Consider the following 24,852-nt stretch of genomic DNA (forward strand, 5'->3'; position numbering starts at 1 on the left):
GAATCCTGTTATTTCTTCAGAGCTCTCTTGATTTCCATTATTGCTAGCTCCTGCTGCATCTATGTCCTGTAGCACACTCAAGTAGTTGCAGTGACATAGCCTATCTTCAGAAACTACCTTCTCTGAAATATAACAAAAATCCAATGTAAAACACATTTTATTCATGTTAATGTTAGGTGTCACTTTGTACGATGTAGAAAAGCCACTTATTCATACAATGTCTCTTTAACTTTTAGTAGCAATGAAATAAAAATTTTGTGATTTATGTCTTGTTAACACAGCAAAATTTATCAACTGTAAGGGATTGCATTGAATATTCCACAGCTACTTCTCAGAGCTAGAGAGCCTTTTTTTCTCAGTAAAATGTGCTTCTGTCTCTCACATTTATGGCAAATTTTACTGCTCTTGAGACATTTTCTGATTTTTTTCCTATCTGATAATCTTACTTTACTTTCCCTAGTTTCATACCAATAATTTTTCCATATAGAACATCAGCTGCTGCAGGACATCATCTCTAATAAGCTTTTTTTTTCTGAGCAGAATAAAATATATGTTGTCATTCCGCGAACAGTGGTCTAGTCACATATTTTCTTGTAAAGACCCATAGGAAATTTATGCCAAAGTCAGAAAAATAAATGCAGCAAACTGAACTAAGACTGACATACTTCTCTGTAGCAACATGAATATGTTTTGTTTGTTGGCTTTGAGTTTGTATGTTTAGTTTAGCTTTCCTGAAGCCACATTTAGTTTAGGAAGTGTCCCTGAACTGAAAATAGTTTGTGTATTAAGAGGGTGTGGGATTTATACTTGCCCTGTTCTTCCTCTGCACCTGCATATGTCTGTTGCTGGAGACTAGGAAGCTCAGTAGAGCTGTTCTTGTGTTATAATAGCCTCCTCTAGATATGCCTTAAGGCTAGATGTTTTAATTTCCTTCATAAAAACAAAACCACGCCTCACTTCGAAGATTTGCTTGAATTACATACTAGGATTATTAAGTATGAGTTTAAAAACAGTTCCACTGCTAATGCAATATTTGATGATGTCTTTTGTAACCAATGTCTTCTTTTGGCCTTCAAAGTAGTTTGCATCAAAATTTTGCAAGTCTTGTACTTAGTATTATGACAACGTATTTCCTAATCTCACTAGGTATTCATGGTGTCACTCAGATACTCACATTTTGTTATGCTAATTATCTTTTTAACAGAATATGAAATGTGTGCTCAAGATACCTTGGAGCTACAATGGCATTTTGATTGTAAAAGCCGTCAGCTGCGACAGGTACAAAACCAAATACTTAAGACAGAAACAGTCAACAGAAAGATTCAGGAGGATATAGACTTCATGAAGAAACACAGCCCTCTGCTGGAAGAAAAGCTGAATCTAGAGGGTGAAGCTGTGAAGGATGTGTTACTGGCTTATGAAAAGGTAAATGCAAACAAACAAAGATTCTTTTACAACCTTTCCACTACGTAGGTGCATACTCTTCTAGAGAACAGCAATCTTTTGGAAGTACCAAAGGCTCTTTTAAATTTTGTACACAGACTGCAAATTTTGTGCTCATACCGCTACATACAGGCACTCAGTGCAGACAGAATCCAGGGAGGATAATGCTGTTGGCCTTTAATAAATGTCTCTTAAGCATATATGGAATGTAACTTTGTAAGTTGATTTCATGTGGGATTTTTCACGGGAAGGGTAGAAGGCACATATCTGATATTTGCATAGATTCTTCTCCGATTTCTCACAGACATCAGCATTTGTTCCAGAATATGGAGATGTTAGAATCTGTCAAAAGAATGTTTGTAAGATTTAATTATTTTTAAGTGCTGATGTACATTTTTCCCAATGTATTTGATGATAGTATTTATTGATAATAATATTGATAATAATTTATTATTTGTTGATAATAAATGCCTAATGTGGATCATGTCAGGCTGAATAATCAAAGCATGGTAAAGTTGTAGGTAGCTTAAAATCGATGTCTAAAAAGGGAGGGATACTGTGCTACTTCAGGTAAATATTTTAGTACTAATTATTATGTTTTCTATATATTTTCTATGGTAACTTTTAAATACAAATCCAGAGGTTAATCTCTTTTTCAGGGTACTTACAGTCTAAAAATGATCTTTTGTTTGTAGGTGATTCTTAATAAATATTGTTTATTTTAATTTGTTTTATTTTGAATTCTCATATTTTGAGGACTCAACAGTCACGTCAAATTACTTCTAAAATTAAGAAGAGTTAATTGCCCAGTACACAAATAATATGAGAATTATCATTAATTAGTTCTGACCTGTGAAAGAGCTCACAGTTCTATCAGTGTTATGAGATATGTTCAAAATACTGGCTAATTAAAATCAAGTTGGTGATTTTGTTTTTTAGTTTGTATCCTTTTTTCTTGTTAATGTCTTGGAATATATTGTATGCAGTTAAAATATTGAGGTGTGCTAAAATACAACTCGGGAAGTAGACTTAAAATGTTTTTTTTCTAAAGACTATTTTAAATAAATAGGGTTTTTCAGAGGTTTTTTTTTGTTTCTTTCAAAAAAGTGACACTGCATATCATAAGAAGATAGATTTGGTGTTACTGTAACTTATTTATATAGTTCATTTCAACAAAATTTCTAATTGCAAAAAAAAGTTTATGACTTTTATTGCACTCTAATTTATATGCTGTTTGTCACTCAGGTTTGTTTTTTCCTCCCATGGCCTTAAAAAAGCAGCGGATACTTAATTTTTGTTGTGATTAAAGCAATTATTTAATTTTGAATCTCTAGCTTTTAATATCCAGAGAACTAGTTTGAGCAGTGAAGTGCTAGATTATAATAAAGATTTTATATCATATTATTTGTTTATATTTGTAATATTTTAAAAAGCGGAGACAATAGACATGCATATCTCTATTTGAGAGTTGTTAGGAACTGAGTGCCCCGGTACTATTTATACCATTGAAAATTGTGTTCATTGTCTGCATTGTCTCAGGCCCCTCTTTTGCATAGGTGACTGCCAGTCTTGCACATCCTGTAGGAGATGTTCAAGTAATGATTCTGTCAGATTACTGAGTGAAACCTCAGTGGCTTCTTCTACATTATTTCTTTCTTTCTGCTCCAGAGGTCACTATCTTCCCATGGAAGTAGCCACCTTTTCACAATAACTCCAAAGTTTTGTAACAGAATGAAAGCTCTCTTGCTAGCATTTCTTTATGTTATGCAATTTTACAACACACATTCTGTTGTCTTTTGCTGGGATTGTATCTATTGCAGACTATCCAGAATTTGTTGTTAAGTTGTATGACATCACAAAGTACTACTTCAACTTTAAACTTCAATTTTTAAACTGCAAGGAATCAGACAAGTCTTGAAATTATTTTTTATTTTGAACATTATATATGATTTTATATAACATCTTTCAGAAAACTTGTTTTATTTTCTTAGACATCAAAAATATATAGTGATGTTTGTTGTGAACTCATGGAAATCCAAAAGACAATGAAAAGAACTGATGAAGAATCTGAAAAGAAGATAAAATCTATGTATGAGAAAATGAAATATGCTGAGATGCTTTTGAGTCAATACAAGTAAGAGCTATTCAATGTGGTATTATAATGTCCTCTCAGTTTTAATAGTGACAATCAAACTATAGAAAATTTGCTTTTAGAAATAATTTTAAATTCTGATTTTTGTAAAATCAAAATTAATAGAATTATATATAAAAGAAGTGTTTGCCTTGTTTGTCTTAGCTTGTATTAGCAGAATAAGGAAGGGATGATGTCCAGAAATATACCCAGATGGAAAGTTCCATGAATCGACTCCTAAAGCATGCCATTTTTACCTTATTTTACTTACTTATGAATTTTTAATCCCTTTGATAGAACTTTCACTATCATTGATTATTGCTGTCAATGATTATTGCTATCATTCTTACAGACTGCACAAATTACTTGCATTGAATGTCAGCACTTATCATAGTACCATAGTTATGTTATAATTATAACTTAATTTTGAACTTGCATATTAACCAGAACAATTCTAGCCAACAACACATACTTTTGAACTTACCAAAATACCTTGTCTTTCTTTTTTTTAGCAAACAAACAAAATTACTATAACTTTATTGGATTGCAAGGTAGCTTCTGTATGGCAATGATTTATGTTGCAGTTTCTTCACTGTAACCTCTTGTCAGGCTATTAACCCCTGAATTGTCAAGTAGAGCTATAGTAACAGCAGAACACCACTAATGTCCAGTCCCTGACAAGTAATCTCTCCTTTCTGTCGCTGAACATACAAAGAGTCAGCACCAAGAATAACTATGCCAAAGAAGAAGAATACCAAGTAGTTTCACATTTGGTAGGAGGTTGCACTCAACTTTGCTGCATATGCCTATGGCTAGTTGCCAGGTTTTATTTGGCAAAGTAGCAAGTGACACAGTGGCTCTTTGTCACTTGACATGAGGAAAGCTTACAGCCATAATTGAAAGACATCAGTAAATTTTCGAGACAACGTTACTGGCAATAACAGATGTTTCTGTACCGCAGCCATGTGACAGCAACTGTTCTTCAAATATCAGGTATTTCAAAAACTGTGCATGGCAATTATGGAGTATATACATTTTGCAGTAAGTCATAAAATCTGGTCCATCCTATTCATTCAGAACTGCCTAGATTCACTAGGAATTTATATGCCAGTTCCATAATTCAAGTTGTGCTATGTACTACCTGAATTGGGACAGCATGCACTGTTTTGGTATTTCAGAGGGTTGATGTTAGAAAGTGCCTGATGTACAGTAGTGGCTGTAAACCTGTCCTGCTCACTGATGCTTCATTCAAGGCAGCAAGACTAATCCTCATGGTTGAGATGTACCTGCAAACTGGTGTCCTTGGTAACCTCATTTCAGTAGGTGTTAATTTCCCATCCAGCAAAACCATTGCCAGGGACTGTCCCATCTAACTCCGATTCCCGGTTTCTTTTCAAGGGTCATTCTCATGAGAATTCACTATAGAGTTGGCCTCACTAGTTTACCTAAGAGCAGTAAAGGAGCAACTACAGAGCTGAGAGAAGTTTCTAGTTACCAAATTTCTTAATTTTTAAAGAAATGAGGGCTTTAGAAGGGTGTCTGTTACCTAAAGATACATGTACCATCTCAAGTTAGTGCCGTATCTCTTCTACAATCATTCTGTCTCTTCAAAATTAAGACACTGCGGTTCTCATACTGCAGGATGTCTGTTTTCATACACTGATCCATTCAGCTCGCAGGAAGTACTGTGAACACAAAATACTCCCTGATCATTTTTAGAGGGGGATTATGTTTATTGGACTAACAGTGGAATTTAGACTTCACAAAGTTCCTGGCAGTAGCGTTAGGTCCCTCAAAGAGATGGGCCATCTGTGTCTGCAAGATAACTGGGTGATTCTAGAATGCTGTGACAGTCTTTCCCTATGCTTCTAAATATGACTGTGAACTACAAGAGCTACTCTTCACACCAGCACAGATGTAGTATTTATAAGAGCTGTTATTAAATTCTGCTCAGTGAAAGCCTGTTTGCCAAAGATGGTTCTCATCTGTACGTATCTAAGAATCTTATGCCACATGTCAACCCGTCTTTGTCAAGAAAACATCAAACTCTAGAAATTGTTACTAGCAGAAATAAACAGATTTTGCATGTTCACAGGCCAGCAGGACCCTGCCAAACTTTCTAAAAAGACAGAAAGTAAGCAGTTATGAATAGCTTATTGTTATGGTTTAACCCCAGTAGGCAGCTGAGCCCCACACAGCTCACTCCCCCCAAGCAGGATGGGGTGGGGAATCAGAAGGGTAAAAGTGCAAAAACTCGTGGGTTGAGATAAAGGCAGTTTAACAGGTAAAGCAAAAGCCATACATGCAAGCAAAGCAAAACAAAGAATTCATTCACTACTTCCATGGGCAGGCAGGTGTTCAGCCATCTCCAGGAAAGCAGGGCTCCATCACATGTAATGGTGACTTGGGAAGACAAACACCATCACTCTGAATGAATGACCCCCTTCCTCCTTCCTCCCTGCAGCTTTTATTGCTGAGCAGACGTCATATGGTGTGGAATATCCCTTTGGTCAGTTGGGGTCAGCTGTCTCAGCTGTGTCCCTTCCCAACATCTTGTGCATACCCAGCCTGCTCATTGTTGGTGCAGTCGGAGGAGCAGAAAAGGCCTTGACTCTGTGTAAGCACTGCTCAGCAATAGCTTAAACATCCATGTATTATCATCAACACTATTTTCAGCACAAATCCAAAACATAGCCCCATACTAGCTACTATGAAGAAAATGAACTCTACCACAGCCAAAACCAGTATACTTATACACAAGCCCATTGTAATTACTGCATTCTGTCAGTGAAATATCTTTTGTAGGCCTGTCTACCATGGAGGCCAACACCAAATCCTCAAATAACTGAGTAGTTGTGAGAGCTTAGGGTACTGTGAGTGACCTTTTTATTTGATGTACCAAATAGGAAGAATTGTTATACTTTTTAACCTGTATGTAAACTGTTTTAGTAATATATGATAGAATAAAACAAGGCGCACAGTAGAATTTGAGAGTAAGGTATTTTGGTCCCCTCTGTGAAGGGACCCACTCTCAGAGGGACATAAAGAGGTCAGAGCTGCTGTAGCTGTTTTCTGTTGGTTTTAGATTTTCTTTTCATTTCTTTGTTCAAGAAATAATTGGAATTGATAAGTCTTATTGTTTTGCTTACTGTTTATGGTGCTCAGTAGGCCATGGTAAAGAGCTGAACCTGATTAAAATAATGGGGGTTGGTTGTATCATTTCCAGTTTCTTTTGATTATAACATCTTGGCAACTTTATTTCGAAAACTGATTAGTGCTCAGGAACTTGAAACACCTTTTTCAGTCCCACAGAAGGCATACTTACTGCCTGCCCCAGAAACTTACAAGTTGTTAAGCCTGAAGCACAAAGTAACACTGACTTTTGCAAAACAGAGTACTCTTACAATGTACTTTGGGGTAGATATCAAGCTCAGGAAATCATTACTTTGGCTAATATGACTGCTGCTTTGGATGTCTGCTATCCAGGCAGATCTGTGCTTGCCAGTCAGCTAGAGCAGAAACCTTACTGACACATTCTTGAAGAAAGGAAGGTTATTTAGATGCAATAATCCTGTTTCTTTAAGATACCATATCACTGTAGATCTCTTTGCCATTGGCACTAAACTGCAGAATTAAAGAAGGATCATAGCTCTTCCTGTAATACGTTTATACTTTAATATGGGAGCAGGAGGCATCCTGGGTAACGTGAATTTACTCAAACGATGTTGTTGCTCGAGAAGTTCCAGTCTTGCACTCATAAAGTGTCTGTGCGCTTGTAATAAGATCCAAACTGTCTATATCTCAGTAAGGATGAGTCAATGTAGGATAAAAAAAAGTATTTTTCTGTAAGATGGATAGCTTAGCAAAACTAGAGAAATAAGTGTCTCTGTCTGACTTGTTTCTTTTGTCAGCATGTCTGACTTTTTCCTTTTTTGATTCTAACCTTTACAGTGCATTTCTTTGTCATGTTTTTCTTGAGTTCAGGGTAATTTTGACACTATATTAGAGGTATTTATGCTAATTATATTTTATTACCTCTAAGATTAAAAAGATGCACAGTCAACAAGTTTATGTTTAGTTAACTAAAGCTTAATTTTTTTTGTTTCAGAGCCTAGTTTGCAATCTGGAAAGAATATTAGTATATGAAAATAAAAATTGTAGTAAAAAATTGTAGCTAAACCCCAAGTATTTTATTATACAACACCTGACACCAGAATTCTGTAATACCAATGCTTGTCAAAGCTGGAGTGACTTCTGGAAATTACCATGTGATTCTCCAATTAAAGTCACTGCATGTGTCTAAACAAAGGAGGAGGTGTTTGAAGAGTAGGAGGTAATACTTAGTTTTGATGGATATGAGCCTGTGAATGCAAGCTTCACAATGTCTTCACAACGTTTGGAATTTTAATTATAGCTTAAATGTGTATATAGAGATGATCTGATCCAATGCTTATTAGCTCGTCCATGGGTTCCAGCTGAGAGAAATCAGACAGCATGGACCCCGGTTCTGTAACTGGTAAAGTTCATGCAAACCTCATGTTGATTTTCATTAGGGGAAAGATCAGGTCCTGAGTAAGAAGTATTACCAAAAATATCATGTGGTTTATTACTATGTATTCAGATACTCTGCAAATCAGTTTAGTCTTTCACTGGCTTATTTAGTGTTCTGTCAACTTGTCTGAATTACTAGCTACTGGCAAGAATTGTTAGCAGGGGTTATAGTGATCCATTGCTGGAGGTGATTTTATCGTGTAATACCAGAATAAATAATGTTAAAAGTACATGATTTAACTTTTCTTTACTTTTTTTTTTTTACTATTCCAGCATATACCTACTAGTAAACTTTATTCCTTATCAATTCATATTTACAAAGTGTGGTCAGCAGTGATTTGTTATTCTCCTCTTGTAGGCAAATTGCTGTAGTTTGGGAGTCTAAGCCTTAAGATGTATGCGATGATAAATATTGCTGTGTATTGTGATCCTTCCTCACTAGCCTATATCCTCTGTGACTTTGGGTTTTTACTTTGTTCCTTCTTCCTATCTGTTTTCTAAAGCAACTTCCATTATTTTCTGTGTGTTTTCAAAAGACTTCTGTATTTTATGACCTTTCCAGGATGTCCTCTGACTCCTTTTCACTTCTGTGGTACACTTTTCTGAAATGGGTTGAAAGGTAATGCAAACAGTATTCCAAATTAAGCCATGTCAGTGACTTCAACAGGGACGTCTTACTCTCATTTTTTATTCTAATGTTTTTCATCCTACTTGTTACTTAATTTAACACCTTCTTAGCTTCTTTAACTGTGCTAAATGTTGAGCAGACTTTCTGAGTGTTTATGGAAATACGTACATGTCTTCCTCGATTTCATACAGTTAATTTAGAATTTTAAGGTGTACAGATTACGCAGTCTCTCTGATTTTATACTTCTTTTGAGTTTGAATGCTTAATGGTACATGCTGTTGTGTTCTCCAGTTACTAGTTTGTCTTGTAATTTGAAATTTTTCTTAGTTTCTTAGTTCTTTTTGGCCTTGCCTATTGTAATCACATTATATGCAGACCTTTAATTCCACTACGTCTTGCCCTTTCAGATCATTTGTAAATATATCAAAGCAACAGATACAGGATTTTGAGATACCATGCTGTTGACCTATTCTTTCAATGAAAATTGATCGTTTAATCTTACTTCTTTTTTCATTAGTATTAGAATTTTTCATCTCGCCTTCTGACTATTTCACTTTTTAATAGTCTTTATGCAGTATTTTGTTCAGTTCCCTTTAGAATTCTGCCATTGTGTCACAGCTGTCGGCTTGCTTAGCAGTTGTAGGGCAGTGTAGGCAGTTTTCCTGTTTTGTTTTTGTAGTCTTGGTGGAAATCAAGGCTTTTGAGTTTGTTTCATGTGCAAGAAAGAAAGTGTGGTGTTTTCCTGTAACAAGCCTTTGTTCTGAGGTGCATTAAAATTGCTTTACAGGAACTCTTTGTTCTTTTGAAACAAGTCATAATCTAAGTAAAATCCCCATGATAATGGCAATAGGTAACTAATAGCAGAAATTCATCATCTATACGGATAGAAATATAGCATGTATGTTTTCTGTTTCACCTAGTTGAGTGATTTCCTATTCATACCACGTGACAGTGATGTAGGCTGTTGTGCACCTTGCAACCTGTTTTATTTGTGTGAATGTGAGTTAAACTAAAAATTCTAATGATGCAAGTGTTTTTAGGAATATCAGCATTTACAAGAAAAAGTTGAGTAGAAGACTTTTTTTCTACCCCTCAGTGAAGAAATTAATTTTTTTTGCCTACTGTATCTTTTTTTTTCCCTAGCCATTTGGTAGACTGGTAATTAAACTCAGAGGAACATTACAGAGGAAGTTGACCCTTCAGCTGCCATCTGAGGAGGACTAGAATAACATGTGGTATTGATAGGTGTGAGAAAGACAGATTTGTGATGGCACAGACTTGAAAGAACTGTTCTGCAGTTGATACTCTCTTTATGTTCAGTGCCATCAGTGAGAAAATGATGAAGATTGCATGAAATTCAAAATACTGAGGCTGGGGTACATCACACAGCACAGTCTGTTATTTTTACACATATTCACTGTGGCTGGTAGTACTGTATTTTTCCGTGAGACTGTACTCAGAAAGTTGTAGCTGATAGGTAATATGAGAATAAAATTACAGTCTATGCCTGTTACATGTCTGTCATTAGAATAATTTTAAGTATCATTTATATGTTTCTTTCATGGGTGGTGGGACCTAAGAAAGTACAAATGTTCAAAGTGTTAGGTTTCATGCTCGTGTTATATATATTCTGTGACATTTGGAATGTGACTTTGCAAATAAGTCTTTTCTCCATCACTAGATAGAAATCTTGGAGGCAAATAAAGGAATAGTGTCTATCAAATAATCTTGTAGGAATGCCTCTTGAATTAGTGATGAAGTCTCTTCATTATTGTTTTCTGTTGTTTTACTGTGTTTAAGTATGCAAAACTCATTCAGGTTTTATTTGGGTTGTAATGCAGTAGAGGTCTCTAAAATTCAACTACTGTTGGTTGTAGTTCTACTGTGGTGGATTTATTTTGCCATTTAAGGCACGCTTTGGAATATGTTATTGACCAAGATAGTTCTCTGGGAAGCATGGGGGAAACTCCTCATTTCTGCCTGCTGAAACAATAATAAAAATAATGGGCAAGCATCAGCAGTCATTGTAGAATTTTAACCTGATGTGCCTCTGTTTCTTCTGCCTTTCACCAAATCCATTCTCACACACGGCTGTAACAAAAGGCCTGTGCACAGTCTATAATGAGGCCTAACAGTGTCTTGTGGGACTGTTTTCCTGACGATTGTTGTAGTTATTATTATCTCTTTCTGTAATTGTGGCCAGTTTTCCTTGTCATAATGCTGATAAATCTGCTATTCAGAGTGAAAGTAAAGTCCTTTTCGCCTCCTTTGACCTTACCTACTGTCTGCAAGTTCCTCTTTACATGAGGAATTGATGTCAGTAAAAAATTTTCTTCACAAATGACATTTGTCCACAAGATGACAGTGTAGTGGATTGATTAAGTGAAGATGGCTCCGAACTAGACTCAGCCACTAGCAGAGAAAGAAGTTGACTCCTATTTTGTTTAATTAAGGTATGAGGTATGAAACAAAGTCTTGTGCTTAACTACACCAATACCTGTTCAGAGGTCCAATTAGAAGTTGTAATGTTGGCAGGCTGTTTAAGTGCAAGTGAACTGGTAGCATGAGTAGTTTTGATATCTGGCTGAAATTCCATGAACCTGCCAGAGTAGATATTTTGAAATTCTCTCATGCATACCTGTTCAAGAAACGTAGTAGAGAATCAAAATAAATCTTTACTAATTCAGATCTGCTTTACATTTTCCTGTATGGAGAGGGACTACCTTGGAATATTTCCAAATAGATGGATTCACTTTGTGTGTATTTCTATTAGGAATGAGTTAAAGCATTCTGAATTTATTTGGACCGAATACTGTATGAAGTTAAAAGAAACAGAGGAGAAGATTATAAAGGATGAAAAACACCTTGAGGAGTTAGTGAAGCAAAAAGCAGAAATCCAGGAAGATGCAAAATGTTGGAACAGCAAAGTGAGTCTTGAATATTTATAAACAAGCAAGGAAATGAGTATCTTTTATTGAAAAGTACATGAATGCCTGAATATTTTGTATGTTTAAGAGTTAAGGTCCTCTGTAAAAGTAAAAATACAAATACTGATTTAAAAATTAAAAGTCGTAGATTCTACAGAACTCTCATGTTCATTCTTCTGTTGTAGTAGTATTTTTCAGCTTTATTTAGTAAAAATATCATAGTCATCTTACGTTCCTTTAAGTGACCTGGATATTTTTAGTTGTTGGATGCATCTGCTTAATATTGCTTATCTTCTAAAATCATCTGGAAGAAAGTGTGCATTTAGTGGGACAACATAAGTGTCCTCTTGAATTAGTAGATTTTTTTTGACCTGAGATGGCATGTGATGCACTCTTACAGCACGCAGAGTGATACCCTATTTTACTTAAAATTCCCCTGTTTTCTGCTGTATTTGTCTAGCATTCAGTTTGAAATCTTGTTGTACTTGGCAGTTTAAAATCTGAACTGGAGTTCCTCACACTGCCTGACTAGGAGTTTTCAATTAATTGACAGCTCCACACGTGGAACCAGTAGAAAATGCCTAAAACAGGAATTGGATGCCCACAACAGAACTTGTTATTTTTTTATATGTATATATGTATATGTATAAATAAAGTATGACATTCATTCTCTTGTACATGCCCAGTGCTGCTGTGATTTGTGCATCTAGATAGCTAGGTCCTGCTAAGGATCCAGTGGAATTTAGAATCTAGGTGGAGTGTTTCTGAGAAGCTGAATCTACCAACCGTGCCCAGAACTTAAAAAAAACCCCAACAAAACAAAGAACACCCCCCAAAAAAGTAAAGATACAGTCATACTAGATAGCAACCAATGTGCATGTTCTTGCCGTTTGTTTCTAACTGTATATTACAGTTTTCTTCCTGTTATTGGCACCAGCAATTGCTACCAACTGATAACTAGAAAACCACTATTTTCAAATAGAGCCAATACTTATTACTAGACCTATTTTTTTTTCTTTCTGGATTTGTTTCCATCTGGGTTTGCCTGACCTGATATACTTCAGTAGGTATTACTTGGGTATAAAGACCAATACAAGAGAAAAAGAGAAATGTGCAACAGGGATAAGGTGGAGCATGGAACTGCTCCATTTGGTGATCACCTTTGGTTTGATTAGTTGATACTAAAGGTGAACCAGAGTTAGGTTTAGCATAAAGCTGTTCTGTTATTGTCAATTTCCTTCAAAAACATGACTAAACCAATTAACTGAATAAATCTTTACAAATAATAGTGATTTTCAGAAAGCTTAAAGTGATTCTTCTGATCTTCATAGAAATGTTACTGGGACAATGGGGGTTATTTTGGGAATCAGGAAAACGTTGGGATTATTTTCAGTGACTTCAGTGGGGTTTGAATTGGACCCAAATTAGAACATGACAGTTGTCACGTACATCAACAAGTTTGAAAACAGAATTAGTGATGTGAACTTATATTTTTCTGCATTTTTTTCCTGGCTTTTTTTCCTTATTTTAATTAGAGCTGGTTTTAAAATTTTATATATGACCTACTGGGAGTGTTACAACTTTTGACACTGTAAGGACAACTCTGAGTTTTCTTTTTTCCATGTTACCCAGATTTGCATTACAAAAGGTATCTGTATGTATTAAATCCATATTCTGTATCTACATGGGCTTTGCTCTTCAAAGAGTAGAAGAAACCCTTCTTATAAAATTAAATCTCATACTTAACTATTCCTCCTTTATTCTTTTGTCTTCATTAATTACCTGCACAGTGTGGCAGTATTTCAGGTCATTCCTGTCAAAATGTTTACTCTAAAAACATTGAAAGAAGGAAAAAATTTCTGAATCATGTTTTTCCCTTGTACTAGCAATTTAAAAACTGGGACATTTTGCTTATACTTAATCTACTGGGTTTTTTTTCCCTATAGATGTAACCAATTTCTTTGTCTTTCTCACGCTTCCCCTAAAGTATATTTCATAGAATATTTTACATATTGAAAGATTTGCCTTTTTATCTCCTTTTTCTAGATTAGTAAAGGTGCTTCTTTGCAGTTTTTCCTCACAGATCATGTTTTATTAATCCCTAACCATTCAGGTTAGGACCTTCAATACCGAACTAGTTAGGAAGGTAGAGCCATACAAGGACAATCAGCAGAATCCTAGAGAAGTACAACACAGCTATGGCATTCTGGACAAGATAACAAGACAAAGCCTGTATTGTTTCCCTCCTTAGCTGCTGGGACATAGTCACAACATATCTTACATAAATCTGCTCTTCATCAGATTCTTGAGGTAGCAGTAGGAAATTACATGCCGTTTAGAGTACCTGTCTCCTAATTCTGTCCTGATCTTCCCACATGCATTCTCTACCCTTATGCTAGCATCCTTATCAACCCTGATCCTGCTTGGACACATTTGTTGTCTGGTCATGTTCCAGTTAGACCCATATCTCTATGGAGATTGTATGGGTAAGTTCTGCCAGGATAGCTATGTTGTTTCAGCCTCTGCAGAGGAAAGAGAGGTGAAGGAAACAAAGTTCATTAGGCTCAATGTGAGCAGGTGTGCTTTTATCTATCTAAAGCCACTTTAGATGTTTTTCTTATCCTGTAGATGCATGCTTCCCTAACATCCTCATTTTTCCTGAAGCTCCAGTGACTGATCCATCATTGAATCTCTCTGTATGAATCTGTATTAAGTCAATAGGTATACTGAGATACTAAGGAAAATCTTGAGGCTGAGAGGAACTTAAGGTATTCTGCTTAATTATACCACATATGTCATGTATGAATTATCAGGCTGTGAGTGTGTGCTTACTGATACTATGAAGTCTAAAGATTCTGCTACGATACATTGCAACGGCAATGTGCATATGAATAATATAGCATAAAATATCTCTAGTTATTGTTTAATAGCCTTCCTTTTAAATTTATTTTTTAAATATATTGTTTAATTACTAGAAAGAAATATAGGAGGTATTTGTATTACTTACTTTACAAAATATTTTCTAGATAGAAGATTTGAATAATAAAATAGCTGCCCAAGGAGATGAGAGTGTAAAAATATCAGATGCTTCTTCTGAAGTGATTAAAGCTGTGGAAGAATTAGTAAGTTTTTTCTTGTTTTTATAGAAATGAAGTAAAAATGCTTGCATACTTGCATTTTCTGTGTTGGTCTGAAATAATTTCAACTTATGCTAAAGTTGTCTTAATGTTTTAATGTTCATTAGAAATCCACCAGGGAAAGTGATCTACAGAATATAAAGCAAAAGCTTCTCAATATTAATGAAGCATTGGACATTTTGAAATGTGAAAATGAAGAACTTGAGGGAGAAAATGAAGAATTTTTGCAAAAATTCACAAATAGGTAATGCCTGCAATATAAATATAGGAAGCAAGTGTTATTTTTTCACTGAAAGCATGCCTATAAAAGTGAACCTTGCTTTTATTTTAAGTCTGTCTGTAATTTAACATTTCAATAATTACAAATCACTTAAGGCTGTAATTTATCATCTAACTTTTTTGCCCTTCACTTGAAAGGAAAATAACTAAAATTCTGCAAAAGACAAAATACGTACTGTGACAATTAAAATAAAACAAAATGAAGAAGATTCTGAAATTCTCTGTATATTAACAGAAACCAAAGTCCCCTAAACATTTTGTTTAAAACTTTTATGAAATTTATTTGTATTTTTTTCATATATGATTGTTATAAACATAGACTCTGAATACTATTTTTCTCTATTTTCTTTGAATTCTTGTAAGACATTATGCATACATATTTTGTTGCTCCTCAGTTTATTGATTCCAAATAGCTATCCTTTATATTGTACATAATATTTTTGGTGCATTTATAATATAACAGCAAACAAAATCAATTTTTAGTTCGTTCTTCCTTTGGACACTAGGTGTATGCTGGTTTTATGTATCTGACAGGTTATCTTCTTTATCCCCCCAGTAACTCTGGATTTTATTGTCTGGTTTCAGCAAAGTCAACTGAAAAGAAAAGTTCTTGAAACTAGTTAGATTCTTATAAGTTTTGTAGAAATTGATGATTGAGTTGAATACAGACATTCTGTCAGCATGAAAGAGGGATGGAGGTATGTGCATACTCCTTAATAGTGCTCCAAGTTGGAGGTCACACCATACATACCAAAGTAAATCCATGATGGAACACAAATGGGTAAGAAACCAGGCTTCATTAGTTCTGATGTTGATGGAACTACTTATTGGGATTATTAGAACATTTTAGAATTAGTGCTGTAGCTTTACAAATTTCTTATTTTCAATTTCATTGACATCTTTTTTGATGGATTAAAACTTTTATTTCATCATACATGTAAGACAATGGAGAGAGATCTTGCCCATGGTGGAGTATTAACTGATAGGCTGAATGAGGTAACAGATTTGTAAGAACACATACAGGCAAATGGAGAACATCAGGAGAGAGAGGGGAGTTCTCAGAAAACAGATTTGGGAAGCATTATTACTTGAGACCATCTTGTACACTAAAACTTTACAGACATCCTAGAAAGACTGGACAAGTTCACAAGAGAAATCCTTTGAGCATTATCTATTTCATATATAATTAGTATTGTTGGGAGTGTGTCCTGATTGTTGTCCTTCCACATGTTCAGGAGTTCAAGAAATGCATATGAAAGTTCAGATTGAAGACCCAGAGAATGGTTATGACAAGTTCAGAGTCATGAAGGATTCCAGGAGCTCAGTTTATTTATGTCTTCAAAGGATGTCTTCAGATCATCCTTTGAAGACATAAATAAACTGAGCTCCTGGAATCCTTCATGATCTGAAGACATCCTTTGAAGGGGAAATATCTTTTCAGACTGCTATTTAATCTAGTCCCAGGAAACAACGAGTGGAGGCTGAATATAGAATTCAATTTTAATTATTTTTTAAAAGAAAAATATTCATTCAGAAGAATTACCTTTTAAATCTTGCTTTAATGAAAAAGGATTCTTAGTCAGCCTGATACAATCCCAGATTTATGTACATTGCTTTCTTATGATAATTTAAGTTAACTCTTAGAAGGATTTTCTGGAATGCTATTTTATAGAGCCCCTACACTCTCTCAATTCTACTTTCAAGACCACTGACCTAGCATGAAACATATTAGTTCTTAAGGGAGAAAGGAATTGCTAATCCCTCCTAAAAATTAGAAGTTCCATGCATTCCTCTTATGTGTTACTGAGTGCAAACTCAAACGACAAGTGCTGTTTGTAGGGCTTTTTATTTGAAAATCCCCTTTTATCTTTTTGGAATTCTAGACTGAATAAGGAGTGTTTTAAACAAAGGCTATAACAAACTATAGTTCTCTTGGGGAGCTTGCCATTAAGTGCTATGGGAGAGGCAGGATGTTTGGTTCTGCTCAGAAACCTTTAATTTCTTTGATCTGCCACTAATCTCTTGCTTTATATTGGAAATATTTTGCATGTCAGATCATTAGTCTGATACTCCAAGCCTTTTGTAGCCTCTCACAAACTTTCTCAATATAATTATGCTTTATTTTTCATTTTCCCTTCTGAGTACATTGTGATTTCTGTATGGTCTTTTGTATTAGGGAAGAATTGCTGTATTGTATTTAATTGCTATATTCCATCAGAATGTGATTCTTAAAATCAAAACATTGTCTCATGTTAGTATAAAAATCGGAGTGCTTGTTTTGATTAATTGTATACTAACAGAGTCCTGACATGTTACTTCAACGGGACTAAAAAGTGAGTGACTGTCCACCTCCTACTAGGCTGCAAGAAGACAGAGAATTGTCTTCTAACACTCTTCCTAGAAAGCTTAGTTGTGTATCTTTCCTATTTAGAACATGCAGTACATGCCAGGAATACATTTCGTGATCACCTGAGATTTTAGGGGCATGCGCAGTCTAAATAGTCTCATTTCCTGTACAAGGTGCGTAAAAACCAAAGCTCACCTGCCCCCAGTTCATCTTTATTGACTGAACTTCTAAGGTTGTGTCCAACTGCTAGTACTTTTCTTTAAAGTATTTCTGTCATAGTTATGTTTTGGTAGGATTTCTAATACAGTGGTCAACTGAGAATATGTGTTGGCTTGTCTAAACAATTTCAATTTCTTTCTCTCACCTTTCTTCAAAACAATTCTTATTTTAGATCGATTACCCAATAACCCTATGATATGGAGATTTTATCATAAGTATTATTTTCCCACTATGAAGTGCCAGTTTCATTAAACTCCCCCAAACCTGTCTTCTATGGTGGCTGTCATATTAAATAAGAAGGGAAAGTGTTCTTACAGTAGTAACTTAGAGGAGAGTCTCAAATGTCTTAATGCTTTTAAAAAGAAGATATACTCCCACAATTGAGTTAAGGCTGCTTTACTGGCTAAATAAGAATGTGTTCTGCATGACTTTTCTGAAGCCTGGGGAATGGATTTTAGATATAATTTTTCTTCTGTCCTTATGGAATTTTAACTGACTGCTTCCACTGATCTGTAAACATATGGTTTGTACCATGAGATATGCAGTCTTCTTCTGAAGACTTAACCATTTGGTGGGCATCATCTCATAATACAAAAAATAAACACATGAAATGTGACATTCCTTTACCTATTCCCAAGTGATCTTTATTCTCAGAGTGTTTTCTTGAGCATTTCAATTTTGTTTAGCAGAGATAATGTTTCACCTGCAACTACCTGTCTTCCTTTTCAGAGGAAGAGGTGGCACTTCAACAAGAAAAAGATAAGCAACCTGTATCTTTCATTGTCTCATATACTTTAACAAGAGTAGCATTTTTGTAAGTGTAGCTGAACATCATTAATTTTCTCTTCTGCCTCTTTCAAACTGACTGCTTCAGTCAAAAACCTTATCATAAACGGTTGGATCCTGGATACAATCTGAAGATTTTTACGTCTGTTTGGTACCCCCCTCCTCTCAGCCCTTGTTTATAAGAATGTGCTTTAGCAAAGAGAAACTTCTTTTCTTACTTTAAAAGCTACAACCAGTTCCCAGTCTGGACACAGTGAAGAATTTTTCCTCTTTGGTTCAGAATATAGCAGCTACAAAAACGGTACTCTGTTTCAGACCTTCATGTGCAGCTGATAGTTCAGATGGTGACTCTAGCTTTTATTAGAGATTCCTTGAGTAGGAGTGGTTCTCACCTCTCAAACTTCAGTACACTAATTTCATGTATTTTTAAAGATGCCTGATTGAACAATGCAATAATGCATGCATTTTCAATCTGTTGGGACCACTTTCAATGCAGTTCTGTCATGTGGTGTTCCCACACCTTCAAGGCCTTCACCAAGGCTGTTGCAAAGGGTAACAGGTACCATCTGTATCCGGATAAATGGCTGTTAAGACTTTCAAAGAAGAGGTTCCTCACTTTGTCCAAATTCTCCTAGTTCTTTTTTGTTCTCTGCATAGCTGGTAAACCGTCAGTTGTCCCATCTATATCCTGTGCAAATTCTGGAGCTTATTTGGGCCATGTTTGAGGCGTGGACTCATCATAGATGACAGAATATATGATACCTTCTTTTAGAGTCTGCAGATGAAATCCATAGGTTGATCACTTTCCATGTGCCACTTGAGAAAACATGAAAATGAGCTGTAATGAGATTGTCGGAAGATACAAAATCCTTGGAGCATCTTTGTATGTCTTTGGCATCCAAGATGATCCTAACAGATGTAGCTCTGTTAGAACCCCCAGCAAAGTGAGGGAGGGAATAGGAAGGGCAAAATCTAAAATACTTGTGGGTCGAGGTAAAGACAGTTTAATAGGGGTGTGGGAGGGAAACCACAACACCCAAGGGATGCAGAAGTAATCACTCACCACTTCCCACAAGCAGGTCAATGCCCAGCCAGTCTCTGAGCAATGGCCACCTTGGAAGTCAAAAAACTCCCACCTTCTTCCCCTGCCCCAGTTTTATTGCTGAACATGACATTAAATGTTACGGAATATCCTTCTGGCCAATTCGGGTCAGCTGTCCTTGGTGTGTCCCTTCCCAACTTCTTGTCCACCCCCAGCCTACTTACTGGGGGGGCAGAGTTGAAAAAAGAGAAAGTGCAAACACTGTTCAGCAATAGTGAAAACACCAATGTGGTACCAAGACTGTTTTAGCCACTAGTCCAAAACATAGCACCATGCGGGCTGCTATAAAGAAAGTTTACTCCATCTGAGCCAGACCCAGTAAACCTGTCCAGGGGATTCCGTACCTATTCTGAACTTCACTGCTGCTCAGAATTACCCTCAAAGATTGGACTGGTCATTAACATCTCACTATCTCCACCTGTCTGAAACAGTTTTTTTACCAATATCTTGCTGTTGTCAAGACCGTAGCTCTCTTTACACTTGCGTTGAACTTGACGAGCATCTGTTGGCTGTTTTTTTCTCACCATCCTGTTCCTCATTACTTCTCACTAGTTTGATCTTACTATTTTTTAGTAATTGATTTGTTTGTTAATATGTATTTAGCAACATGGACTAAATGGTCACAAAAGTCAAAGATTTTTATGTTGTTATAATATTAATTTTCTTGTTAGATTTGAATAGATTTGAAATAGTTCTTGATAGATTTGAAGGGGTTTTGGTTGCTAGTCAGCTCCTTTATTTTCACTTTGTGGTAGTCTCTTCCCATCCCCAGCCCACTGAAATCTCTTTTCTGCTTTTCCGTCACACAGATCTGAAGAAATTAAGGAGGGTGTTTTCTGTTACTAAGGATCCCATTTCACAGAGAGACTTACTTAAACTTATTGCTCATGACTATGATGGGGACACTATTTAATCCATTTCTGACTTGTTCACTACTGGATCTTCTTGAGTACTGTTTCTCTTAATGGGGGGAGGGGGGGAAGAGATCCATACTGTGTTAGCTGATCCCCTTTATACTGTATTTTTTTCTCAAATCACCTTATTACATGAACCAGGCAGTTGGTTTACAAGTTGTCTTAATCCAGCAACAGACATCTTCCTATCAATAAATGTGAAATCCTTCCTTTTATTACAGAGAATTAGTAATTTCAAAAAGTTCCCATTTTTTCTTGATATGAGAGAGAAAGACACTTCTACCTCCTACATTTTCTACAATAGATATCATATTCTCTCAGTATCTTCTATGAGACCATTGAAGCGGGCCTGCTTTTTATAATTAGAAGTGTACTTCAGATTATATTGATGGCATTGATGAGGACATCTTCACACACACTGAGTGCTGTGCAGAGGCATCCAGAAATAGTGTTGCCTTTGGCAGAATGATCCTGAAGTAATTTTTTCCCAAAGTATTCCAAGACCTATCTCCAGGTAACTTGCGATTGAGCTTAGAAGGATCTAAAATACAAAGTTTATGCAAACAAGTATTTGGGTGGGGAAAACAGTTCCAATTACTGGAATGCTTTGGGATTTGTTGTCCATATGAACATTCACCCCCATCTGTGTTGTCTTTCCTTCATAGTATGTTAAGCATCTTGTATGAAAGAAGCTGAGGAAAAAAAGTGCATTTGACCTGATATGTAATGGCTGAGTATATCTTACAGGTACTATTAGATCAAAAAATCTCACGTCCACGTGCTATGCACAGTTACTGAATGTATGGAAGCTTGGGGGAAGAAGAGTCAAAAACTTACCGTGCTTCTCATATGGGGACAGAGTTCTTGAGTAAGCTGCAGAAGCTGTGATAAAATTTTCAACACCTGTACATAGAGTGGAGTATGGAACACATACACCGAAGAACCAAAGTTCTTCTTTCAGCTGGAGTCCACTTACTTTTCTGCGTGGAATATTTATGTTCCTCTTGCATCCATGCTTAAAGTGTTTTGACCTCCAGAGTCATGGGTAGCCTTGTATGCATCAAAACAATTTTGCTCCACATGAAAGGTATAGGAAATCAGAGTGGAACAGTCATCGTTTCGTTCCTTTCATTTCTTTCCAGCTTCAGCACAGATCTGCTTACTCTGCACTGTTCAGATGAATTGCTGTTTTGGCTTTGGTATTTTGATATTTAAGTCTTTTTATAATCATAGACATTTTGGAAGGAATTTGTGAAGCCATTTAGTCACTACCTTCCCAAAAAGAAGATTAGCTATACTTATACCCATTTTAAGAAACAATCAGATGAATATTTTTTTTAGAGTTTCCAGTGTTGGCTATTTCAAAACTTCCCTAGGGAAATGAGTAGTTAGTTGCCCAGTGACCTTTTGCCAGTATTTTAGAATATGTGTTACTTTCTTAAGGTAATTTGTTTCTGGTAGATAATTCTTTTTCCTACATAGTCTACTGTAAGTATTGTTCATATGAGGATGTTATGGGGCATATGGAAATATTAAAAGTGGTTAAGTAGGAGAACTGCATATGACGAAGTATGTGATTTGTAAGTCTTCTACATGTGGAATTTGCAAAATTAAGTCATCTATCTCTGATGCAATAATTAATGAGACCTGTTTCAGAATCAGGTCACAAGACCATCTGTAGAAAAACTTTCTGTTTTGAAAGTGATGTGGTTGTGGTCTGAATAGTTCAAATCAGTATTAGAGACTATAGGATTCAGAAACTCTAATAACTCACCAGAAACCATTACCAAAAGTGTATGGAAATTATTTGTTCAGGGACAGACTTACAATGGAAGTTTCATCTGGTAGTCAGAATATCCTTGAACGTCTCTTTGCTGGGTGGAGTACTGTAATTACTTCTGATCCCATCTAAGTATTTGGTCTTTGGTCTCAAGGCATCACATACTGTACCATCACAAATTCCTCATTTGCCACTGATTCTTCATAGCATTAGTTTCTTGACCTCCTTCATCAGTCTGTCTGTAACTGGTAATCCACTTACAGTTATAACTCTCATAAGTCATGGTTATGTCACAGCCCTGGTTACTACTCACATTGGTATTGGTGGTCTCTAACTCATTGCTTACCTCACTGGTGTGTGGGAAGGCGTAATCAGTGTATGTGATAGAGGCAGACCTGTGAAAGTCTAAAGAATAGAACTATTACTGTCTAAAGAGATGGCTCCTAACTAAATGGTCTTAGACTTGGAAGTACCAGAGTATGTCTGCTTTCATATTGCCTCCCTTCAGCCAAAAAATCTCTGTTACTCTTTCTTGTTATCATCTTTGATCATTATCATCTAGGGAATATTTGGGCCATTCACATGTGTACTCTTCGCTATATTTTTCCTAACATGCTTGTAGTAGATCTTGATCATCTCCAGTGTTTTAATTCACAGGAAATAAGGTCTTTTAGATCTGTGCAAGATTCTTTTGTCTCAGCAGCTGAAAAAAGGGCTAGGAATCCTTTGTATTTAAGGTCTGTCTAAACTGATAACTGACTATGCAGCACTTCACACCCGGGGAAAGCCCAGGGTGATTTGATTATTTCAAGGTTGCAGGGAAGCACCAGTGGTGTAGTGGTATCATGCAAGATTCCCATTCTTGCGACCCGGGTTCGATTCCCGGCTGGTGCAGGGAAAACCCACATTTCCCATTCTCTGGAGCAGCTGCAGCCATATGGCTTCTAAATAATCAGATCACCCTGAGCCACCCCCAAAATCTGTGTGTACACAACTGACAGTGTCAGATAGTGAAAGTAGTCCCTCTTGTTTCATGTAGAGCTCAGCTTTTTTGGTAGGGCTATTACATACACCTCCTGCAATATTTTGGAAAAATGCTTGTATAGTCAGTCATGGCTCCAAGCACAGGGTTTTACAGGTGTGTGACATTGCTGAAGCCTCTAGGTCACATTTTGCATTTTGGAAAGATCATATTGCAGTTTCAGTTCTATTGAGACTGAGTTCCTGTCTCCATCAGATTGGTCAACTGCTTGGGAATCACAGTAAATTGAGTCTAGCTATGGACAATCTCTTAATAGAGAAAGGGCAATTGTAATACATATACATAGTATATGTTAGGTATAGTTCATCAAGATGCACACAGGCAATGTTTTCTGTTCTCTTGCTTTGTGCTTCTGTGTTACTTGAATTTTGGGAAGGGAGATTACATTGCTGTGGGCTTGAGCTGTCTTACAGGTTTTTCAAGGACTATATAGAAGATACTGCTGACTGTAAGACTGTATATTTAGGAACCAGCAGTTCACATGTACTGAAAGTGGAATGTGCAGAGTGTGTGTGTATGTGTGTATGAAATAATCCATGAAGTTTAGTCCTTGTGCAATTAGAAATCTTCAGGTTTTGTAAGGTAAATTATGTTTCCTTCCTTTAACTAAGCAAATGGCACCCTGTATTAAAGGAGCTGATCTTTGAGAGAAATATTCTGGCCACTAATTCAGCTAACAAAATGTGTGATCAGTGCTGACCTGTTATGGGTTTGCAGGTTAAGTGTCAGAAACAATATTGTATACCCTGTGAAGATCCTTACAATACCATTTAGGTTTATCGTTCTAATTCAGCAGATACTCAGTAGCAGTAAACAGTTCATTTTTCAGTGATCCCATTCTTGTACAAAGAAACATTCAATTGAAGAATATTAAGTTCTAATGATACAGAGGTTGTGTTTTGTCAGTCAAAGTAATATCAATGTTTACCTGTAGGTTTTTTGCTTTTGATTCAGTTTGGTTTTTGCTGTGTAATCCGACAGTCTAATCAAATGGTATTTTAAGTTCACTTCTGTTAAACAGTTCACTTCTACTGAAAGTTTGTTTGTATGCAAATAAACTAGAATTGTTTTATGTGACCTAAGAATTCTGCAAATAGCAACATCCTTAGGAATTTGAATTAACCAGCTGTATGACTAACCTGTACCACTGCACTGGTATGAAGTACCCTAGACATGGCCATTTTTTGTAAGATAGATTAACTGAGACTGTGTGACCAATTTCAACACTTTCAGATAAAAGGGCTGTTTTTGCCACTTTCTTCTTATCCAAAATTGATAGCTTTATATTATATTTGGGAAGAGGGGCCCAAGAAAGCTGGTTAATATTCAAGGATCACCTCCTTCAAGCTGAAGAGCAGTCCATCCCAATGAATATGAAGTCAGGCAAAAATGCCAGGAGGCCTACGTGGATGAACAAGGAGCTCCTGGCAAAACTCAGACACAAAAAGGAAGCATACAGAAGGTGGAAGCCGGGACAGGTAACCTGGGAGGAGTACAGAGACATTATCTGAGCATGCAGAGATGCAGTTAGGAAAGCAAAAACCCAAATGGAATTGAATCTGGCAA

The 24,852-nt window shown here is 36.1% G+C and overlaps 1 protein-coding gene and 1 non-coding gene across 2 annotated transcripts in view; both read left to right on the forward strand.

Moving 5' to 3' along the window:
* The window catches only part of CCDC178 (coiled-coil domain containing 178), a 193,074-nt gene that overhangs the window by 22,526 nt on the left and 145,696 nt on the right, over positions 1-24,852 (forward strand). The window contains exons 7-11 of the mRNA XM_072851284.1: positions 1,205-1,425; positions 3,435-3,577; positions 11,527-11,680; positions 14,707-14,802; positions 14,925-15,061. Of these exons, the coding sequence (XP_072707385.1) occupies positions 1,205-1,425; positions 3,435-3,577; positions 11,527-11,680; positions 14,707-14,802; positions 14,925-15,061 (751 nt within the window). The remainder of the gene's footprint in view (positions 1-1,204; positions 1,426-3,434; positions 3,578-11,526; positions 11,681-14,706; positions 14,803-14,924; positions 15,062-24,852) is intronic.
* Positions 23,068-23,138, forward strand: TRNAG-CCC (transfer RNA glycine (anticodon CCC)). Its single transcript has one exon. It is a non-coding gene; the product is annotated as a tRNA-Gly (tRNA).

Source organism: Ciconia boyciana, chromosome 2, assembly GCF_034638445.1.
Source record: "Ciconia boyciana chromosome 2, ASM3463844v1, whole genome shotgun sequence".
Lineage (NCBI taxonomy): Eukaryota > Metazoa > Chordata > Aves > Ciconiiformes > Ciconiidae > Ciconia > Ciconia boyciana.